Source organism: Polypterus senegalus, unplaced genomic scaffold (assembly GCF_016835505.1).
Source record: "Polypterus senegalus isolate Bchr_013 unplaced genomic scaffold, ASM1683550v1 scaffold_3997, whole genome shotgun sequence".
In the NCBI taxonomy this organism is placed as follows: domain Eukaryota; kingdom Metazoa; phylum Chordata; class Cladistia; order Polypteriformes; family Polypteridae; genus Polypterus; species Polypterus senegalus.
The window spans coordinates 1-8,535 of NW_024384629.1; the positions used below are offsets into that span (position 1 = coordinate 1).

The following is an 8,535-nucleotide window of genomic DNA, read 5'->3' on the forward strand; positions in this document are numbered from 1 at the left end:
AAATTTGAATCAGTTGATTCATTTCTTCCTTTACAATGCTAGAATTAAAGAAATCTCGGGGCTACACAATATTTGCATTGCTTATGCTCCTTCTCAAGTGCACTGCAATTTGACAAGTTACATAGTTAAGTAAAAAAAAAAATCTTTACCTGTCGTAACAGGTGATGTAGGAGTTGGACCTGTATAAAAGAAAAAGAAACAATAGATAATTTTGATTACCATGTGTTAACAATAAACTGATTCAAAAACATCCCAAACCTACTTCGATTTATCCTCACTGGCTTCCGATTTTCCCAATGCTGAAATATGACAATTTCTTGACATCTAATTCAAAAAACTATATTGTACAGTCAGTTCAATTCATTAAAAGGTCTTACCTGATGTTGTTGGGCCTACTGAAGATGTTGTTCCTATGAAGAGAATTATATTTTTAATATCACGCATTATTATTATTGTTATTCTCTTCTGGGAAGCACAGAAACGTGCTTAAATTTGAATCAGTTGATTCATTTCTTCCTTTACAATGCTAGAATTAAAGAAATCTCTGGGCTACACAATATTCGCATTGCTTATGCTCCTTCTCAAGTGCACTGCAATTTGACAAGTTACATAGTTAAGTAAAAAAATCTTTACCTGTCGTAACAGGTGATGTAGGAGTTGGACCTGGTATAAAAGAAAAGAAACAATAGATAATTTTGATTGCCATGTGTTAACAATAAACTGATTCAAAAACATCCCAAACCTACTTCGATTTATCCTCACTGGCTTACGATTTTCTTCATTCACTAGAAAGTCTAAATAAAACTATTTCTAGCTCCATCCCCTATAATCATTGATTGTGTTCTTTTTCAGACACACTTAGTTACAGTAGGCGTTTTTCTTTTAAAAAGAAAAGTTTACCTGGAGTTGTTTCAGTTGGAAGAATTGATGTTCCTGTAAAAAATGAATAATCATTTTCTGTTATGGTATGCATTATTTTGTCCAATGGAAAGAAACCTTGTGTAGAATAATGAATTCATAAAAATGCAGATGGGCCGTTGTGTTATGTCTCTCTTATCTCCTTCATACACTATATTTGTACAAAGGTCCATTTTGCATATAATGGAGAACTTATCAACTTGGCATCTTCTAAATTTACCGTGTTTGTTACTTTTTTAACTCATTTTATTAGTATACTGTTCCAGTCATGGTAGTGGATGAAGGTCCTCGGGTTAGTTACCATTTCATTTATATTTTTTTGTTTATATATTTATGATTTGCTCTTGTGTGAGTAGGTCCAGGTGTAAAAGTAAAGAACAATACTTTCAGTAGCATATATTATTATTAATTGATTCTGTTTAGAAGTACTGTAGTATAATATACTACTTAGTTGTCTCCATTCTAAATCACACTTGGTTTTTATGATGAAATTCATTACTTTATCATTCTAATTGTTGTTCCAGTAGTACAAGGCCTCTATCTTTGATGTTGGGTGTCTTGAATGAACTATTTCCAAAAGTATGAAAACTTTGGTGAAATATCATGGTATTTATTTCTACGTTTCTCTTACTTAGACTACAAAACTTTAGGATAAGGCCTATTTTTAAATAAGTTGCTTTTTTATTATTTTTTCATTTTATAGACTTTAATATTTAATATAGGTATAATTTGACATCAGCTTTAATGATAGTCAGTGTGATGTAAAAGTAAAAGAATTTATGAACCTCCTGGATTCTTTTGATTTGAGACAACTCATAAATCAGCCTACACATAAAGCAGGTCATACGTTAGACTTAGTGATTACTAAAGGACTGAAAGTTGATATAAAACAGATCATTGATGTTGGTCTATCAGACCATTTTCTTCTACTTTTTAATATAGAAATAATGATAAAAAACACTCATGAGAAGCATATTGTTAAAAAACGCTTCTTTGACTCGGCAGCAGCTTTAAAACTTACAAACATTTTAAGCAATCAGTCCGTTTATAGTGCCAGCTATAATAACGAGGATAATGTAAATAGTAAGGTGGAAAGATTTAATACTAAAGTGAGAGCTGCTATTGACATAGTTGCACCTGAAAAAACAGTGAAAAAATCTTCTAGTATTGTTATACCATGGAAGACCCAAAGAGTGTCTGATTTAAAGAGAACATGCCGTAGAGCTGAGCGTCAATGGAGGAAGATTAAACTTACTATCCACCATGAAATATTAAAAGTCAAAATAACAGAATACAATAACACTGTCCGTCTTGAGAGGCTGCTATTTCTCCAAGATTATAAATAACAATGCTAGTAATCCCAGAGTCTTATTTTCTACAATTGATCGCCTACTAAACCCAGGTAGCTCAAAGGAATGCCTCCTAAGTGCTTCCAGTGAAACCTGTGAGCCTTTCGCTGTATTTTTCAATCAAAAAATTTATGATATTAGAAATAACATAGTATATCCCTCCAACACTAAGGATCCTCCTAAACCCCAGCATCCTGTTATAAACAAATTAAACTATTTCACTAGGATAGATTTACCTGATTTAAAGAAAATAATCTCTCAATTAAAACCCTCCACCTGCGTCCTTGACCCGATACCAACAAGGTTTTTCAAAGAAGTATCAGGCGTGCTAATTGATAATGTTCTGGACATAGTAAATTCGTCACTAGATACTGGGGTCTTCCCAGACTGTCTTACGACTGCTGTAGTTAAACCCCTACTTAAGAAACATAATCTCGACCCCTCAGCTCTTGAAAAATTTAGACCCATCTCTAACCTGCCTTTCTTAAGTAAAATTCTGGAGAAGGCAGTCATTATGCAGTTAAATGACCACCTAAATAAACATGCTATTCTTGATAAATTTCAGTCGGGTTTTAGAACAAATCACAGCACAGAAACTGCACTCGTTAAAGTAGTAAATGACTTGCGAGTAAATGCAGACAGAGGCCATTTATCTGTTCTCATCCTCTTAGATCTGAGTGCCGCATTTGACACCACTGATCACAACATTCTTAGAAATCGCCTTAGTCAATGGGTGGGCCTCTCTGGCACAGTCTTAAATTGGTTTGAATCCTACCTGACAGGGAGAAAATTTTTTGTTAGTTGTGGGAATTACAACTCGAAGACACATGATATCCAATATGGTGTTCCACAAGGCTCTATCCTGGGTCCGCTGTTATTCTCAATCTACATGCTTCCGTTAGGTCAGATTATCTCAGGGCACAACGTAAGCTACCACAGCTATGCTGATGACACACAGCTGTACTTATCAATAGCACCTGATGACCCTGATTCTCTGGATTCACTAACACAATGTCTGACTTGTATCTCAGAATGGATGAATAGTAATTTTCTCAAGTTAAATAAAGAGAAAACTGAAATCTTAGTGATCAGCAATAATGGATACAATGAGGCTATTAGAAATAAACTGGATACATTAGGATTAAAAGTCAAGACGGAGGTAAAAAGCTTAGGGGTGATTGTTGACTGTAATCTGAATTTTAAATCACATATTAATCAGATCATTAGGACAGCATTTTTTCACTTAAGAAACATAAGTAAAGTTAGACCTCTTATATCACTGAAAGATGCTGAGAAATTAGTCCACGCGTTTGTTTTCAGTCGACTAGATTACTGTAACGCACTCCTCTCAGGACTACCCAAAAAAGACATAAATCGTTTGCAACTAGTGCAGAATACAGCTGCTAGAATCCTAACTAGGAAAAGAAAATCCAAACACATTTCTCCAGTTCTAATGTCACTACACTGGTTACCTGTGTCATTCAGAATTGACTTTAAAATTCTGCTTATGGTTTATAAAGCCTTAAATAATCTCGCCCCATCTTATATATCAGAATGTCTGACACCTTATATTCCAAATCATAACCTCAGATCTTCAAATGGGTGTCTCCTTAGAATTCCAAGAACAAAACTTAAAAGAAGTGGTGAGGCGGCCTTCTGCTGCTATGCACCTAAAATCTGGAATAGCCTGCCAATAGGAATTCGCCAGGCTGATACAGTAGAGCACTTTAAAACACTGCTGAAAACACATTACTTTAACATGGCTTTTCTATAACTTCAATTTAATCTTAATTTAACTTAATCCTGATACTCTATATGTTCAATTTCCTCATAATAACTATATTAATGGTGGCTCTAAAATCCGTACTGACCCCTACTCTCTTTTCTGTTTCTTTTTCCGGTTTCTTTGTGGTGGTGGCCTGTGCCACCACCACCTCCTCAAAGCTTCATGATGCTCCAACAATGATGGACGGATTAAAAGGCAGAACTCTACATGACCATCTTCATTAAGCCCTTCCATGAGAACCCTAAATCCAAAGAGGACTGTTTCATTTATGTTAGGTAGAATGCCCAGAGGGGACTGGGCGGTCTCTTGGTCTGGAATCCCTACAGATTTTATTTTTTCTCCAGCCGTCTGGAGTTTTTTTGTTTTTTCTGTCCCCCCTGGCCATTGAATCTTACTCTTATTCGATGTTAATTAATGTTGATTTATTTTGTTTTATAATTGTGTCTCTCATTTTTCTATTCTTTAATATGTAAAGCACTTTGAGCTACTGTTTGTATGAAAATGTGCTATATAAATAAATGTTGTTGTTGTTGTTGTTGTTGTTGATAGGGATTAATAGGCTGAGACTGCTAATTACATAGTGTTAAGCAAGTCAGAGGCAGTCGGCAGCACATTCCTGTGAATTCAGTCATGCATTGCGACATGCCCGGTGACTCACTCGTATTGGTCTATAACTCGCTGAAAAAAGTCAGGAGTTAGGAGTGGGCTGTGTTTGCACAAGAACTGACATTCAATGAATGATTATCCAGAACTAAAATTTGTTTAATTCAGTGACAAGAAATTAAGTTGTTTTGGATTTCACAAATAGAACAGAACTTGTCTGCCTGATGTCTTATGCTTTAGGTACTACAATAGAAGGGAAAATTAAAAAAAGAGCCAGGAATGTGGCTAAACTCTTCATTCCTGTTAAACCTTTGTATAGCACCAACTCCATCAGGCAGCACATTATTGGATGTCACAAAAAGAGGTAAGCACAAATGTGGTGGAAGATCAGTACTCAGTCAGTAAATTAGAAATGCCCAGTGACTAGAGTTCACATAAAGTAAAATCACTGTTATTTATTATTGTATGTCTCAACATGAAAAATTACATGACCAGTAGGGATTCTTTACCTGTGTACGAGCGGATAATCTGCATGTGTGAGAAGGTTTGAAGATATTAATTTTAAACAAGACGTGTTGGGTAATGCTGAATTTAAGCATAAAGAAACTACAGAACAATTAATTCTACAAGCTCAACTGTGTGGCTCTGTTGGTTGTGTAAAAACAAATGATAAATTATATATAACTAATAAGTTTAGTTTCAATAGCTTACCGGTATACAGTACTTTTATGAGGATACATTGTTATGTATTTGTTTAATGTATTGGGATGATCCTACATGAGATGATTTAATGTGTTAATCTCGCAAAGAATAATAGTTTTGTTGGTGTAGTTCATAAAAGAAATATTCTTACCTGCTGTTGTTGTTGTGGTTGTAGATATCATCTCTGTAATAAGGAAAAAAACTTTTAAAACCTTCTGATAATGAAAACACATTTATGGGCTCCGTTTGCAGGAGTTATTGGCTCAAAAGTGATTTAAATCTTATTGTTAATAATGCTTGTGATGAGTGGGCATAAGATAAATCATTTTCAAATGGTTCATCTATGAAGTTCCTTTCTACCATCTATCATTTGTAAACATTGGACAGTGTAATACCTAGTGGTCTAAAGAGGTAGCCACAAAGATGTGGCAGACAATGATGGGTCAGAACATGAAATCAAGCTGATCTTTTCATTAACACCAGAACATAAATTAAAGTCTTAATCAGTAAAATACACATTCACTTGCTGTAAGTCATTAACAATAAACAATCTTAAGTCTTGAGAATGCATCTGCAATCTTGGACAAATAGGACTAGAAAATGGTAGTCATCACACATCATTGTTCCAGTAGTTTTTTAAATAGTTTTTGCAGTTCATTAGCAATGTGTAAAACGATCAGTGTTGCAGTAATTGTGATGCTCTTTGCATGAAAAATGTGTTCCATTAAAATTTCACGTTTTCTTTGTTAATTGTGATGTTTACTTAAAGTGCAGCAAAAAAGTATTTGGCATCCAGGGATGCATTAATCCCCAAATATGTGGCAGTTTAAGGGTTAAAGCCCCAAGATGTCTAAGGCTTCTGGGAATGAAAACGTGCTTGCATAAACTACAGTACATATAGCGGTAACATCGGTATTTTACATTCTAGCACTGCGGGAGACATAGCAGTATAGTATACAGGTTTACCTTTGCATTCTTTATTTTTAGGTAATGTATTAAACTGAGTTTGAAATTAAATTAAAGTGTTTTGGGGGCATATTTAGGGTTTAAACTATGAAAAAAAACATTTTTTTAACCACATCCGAAATTTTTCAAAAGTCTACCAGACCAGAAGGAGAAAGTCAGTCAGTGGTAGGGCAGCTCCCCTGGTTCAGGGCCCGGATTGGAGAAACAGGGGAGTTGCCAGCTAAAGAAGGCAAAGGGTTTTTAAGGGACTGCTTCCAGCCATTATTGATTTTAACCTTGTTTTTAGATGGAATATTTATTGGGATTTTAACTCCCACTTAGGATCATCCTGTTTTTAATGGATTCTTTATTTATTGACTTTTGAAGCACTGCAGTATTTTTTTGAACACTGTTTGGTTCTGATTTGTTTTGTTCATTTTTAATAAAAGCACTGTTTGCACTTTGCACCTTCCCCTATTTTCATTTTGTGTCTTAATTGTCCAGCTCATCTGGTTACATTACCAATGGTGTTGAGTTCAAAAGGCTCCCAAAAAGGAGATGGGAGCATGGAGCAGGACCCGCATTGTCACAGTGCATACAAAAGAAAATAAAAAAAAACTGTAGTGTGTGATTCAGCACATAATAACAAACCATTACTAGGAGAAGTAGAGGAGTAAAGGAGAAACAAACAAAAGATATAGATATTGTTGAGACATATACAAAAAACCATCCATCCCACTATATCCTAACTACAGAGTCACAGGGGTCTGCTGGAGCCAATCCCAGCCAACAGAGGGTGCAAGGCAGGAAACAAACCCGGGGCAGGGCGCACACACACCAAGCACAATTTAGGATCGCCAGTGCACCTAACCTGCATGTCGTTGGACTGTGGGAGGAAACACAAGCAGATACGGAGAGAACATGCAAACTCCACGCAGGGAGGACCCAGGAAGCGAACCCAGGTCTCCTTACAGCGAGGCAGCAGCACTACCGCTGTGCCACTGTGCCAACCCACAAAAGACTTTTGCTTTTTTATTTGGGATAACACAGAATGCAGCAAGGTCTTCAAAATGTTTACTAAAAACACATTTGTTTAGAGTGTTGTGAGCATATCACTGAACATCCTGATTGTCCAGAATTGGTCACCATAAATGACTATTATATCAGAAGTGTTGCTGTCTCTGTTGTGCATGAACACATGAGATTATTTTTTTTTTCTTGGCCATCACTACTAACTACATAGGACAAGTAACATATTAACAAATATAATCTTTGAATGGAGTATCCCTTTAATGTATGATTGTCTCAGAATTTTATTGAGGTCAATTTGTGTTTAAATGTATGTGATTTGTTTCTAGGCAAAAGTCAAGTATTATATACAGTTTAGAACAGGGTGAAATTTGCAGATTAGTAATACCTACCTTTGCAGTTCAGTACTCCATTTGTGCATTTGCTAAAGAAAAAAAATAAGATCATAAAACAACAAAAAATGTGTATTTTGCTAATTTTTTTCCATATTTTTAACATTTACATAGTTCTGCACTACCTAAGGAAATTTGCAGTTTTTAGGGATTATGACATATTAACCCAGCCACAGTGGATGTACAAACCAGTATGTTTCTTCTTGTTAGCCAACAGGGTGCTGGCCGAAATTGGGCTACTGTTGGCCAAAGAAGGAGAAAAAGATTGGGGAGACATGTCCAGAAACAGGAGGAGAAGAGGAAGTTAAAGAGAGCGGAACTGAGGGTAGGAACTTTGAATGTTGGCAGTATGACTGGTAAGGGGAGAGAGTTAGTTATGAAGGAGAGAAGGAAAGTTGATATATTGTGCGTGCAAGAGACTAAACAGAAGGGGAGTAAGGCCAGGTGGATCGGAGGTGGATTCAAATTGTTCTACCATGGTGTGGATTAGAGGAGAAATGGGGTAGAGGTTATTCTGAAGGAACAGTATGTCAACAGTGTTTTAGAGGTGAAAAAAGTGTCAGACAGAGTAATGATTATGAAGCTGTAAACTGGAGGTGTGATGATGAATGTTGTTAGTGCATATGTCCCACAAGTTGGGTGTGCGATTGATGAGAAAGAAGATTTTTGGAGTGAGTTGGATGATATAATGAAGAGTGTACCAAAGGGACAGAAAGTGGTGATTGGAGCAGATTTTAGTGAAAGGAACAGAGTAAATGAGGAGTGATGGATAGGTATGGTGTCAAGTAGAGGAATGAGGAAGGTCAGATGA

General features: G+C 35.9%; 1 protein-coding gene across 2 annotated transcripts; it reads right to left on the bottom strand.

Moving 5' to 3' along the window:
- Window positions 1-88: 88 nt before the first annotated feature.
- LOC120522028 (integumentary mucin C.1-like) lies at window positions 89-7,805 on the bottom strand. 2 transcript variants are annotated; one of them, XM_039743254.1, is made up of 6 exons: window positions 7,725-7,805; window positions 5,510-5,542; window positions 901-933; window positions 634-663; window positions 378-410; window positions 89-179 (listed from the first exon to the last, which is right to left on the bottom strand). In XM_039743254.1, the coding sequence occupies exons 1-6, from the start codon at window positions 7,777-7,779 to the stop codon at window positions 118-120; spliced, it is 246 nt and encodes an 81-aa protein (XP_039599188.1). In that variant the 5' UTR covers window positions 7,780-7,805; the 3' UTR covers window positions 89-117. The 2 variants fall into 2 exon arrangements, 1 of the variants encoding a protein (XP_039599188.1); XR_005632253.1 differs by lacking the exons at window positions 901-933; window positions 7,725-7,805 and having other exon boundaries at window positions 149-179; window positions 5,510-5,524.
- Between the last annotated feature and the right edge of the window lie 730 nt (window positions 7,806-8,535).

What these genes read in the sequence shown, in the direction of transcription:
- LOC120522028 (XM_039743254.1), bottom strand. Translation starts at nt 7,779, where the DNA reads ATGATCTTATTTTTTTTCTTTAGCAAATGCACAAATGGAGTACTGAAC. An exon ending in TCCAACTGAAACAACTCCAG is followed by an intron (nt 664 to 900) that starts GTAAACTTTTCT and finishes CTTTTATACCAG; the next exon opens with GTCCAACTCCTACATCACCT. An exon ending in TACATCACCTGTTACGACAG is followed by an intron (nt 411 to 633) that starts GTAAAGATTTTT and finishes TTCTCTTCATAG; the next exon opens with GAACAACATCTTCAGTAGGC.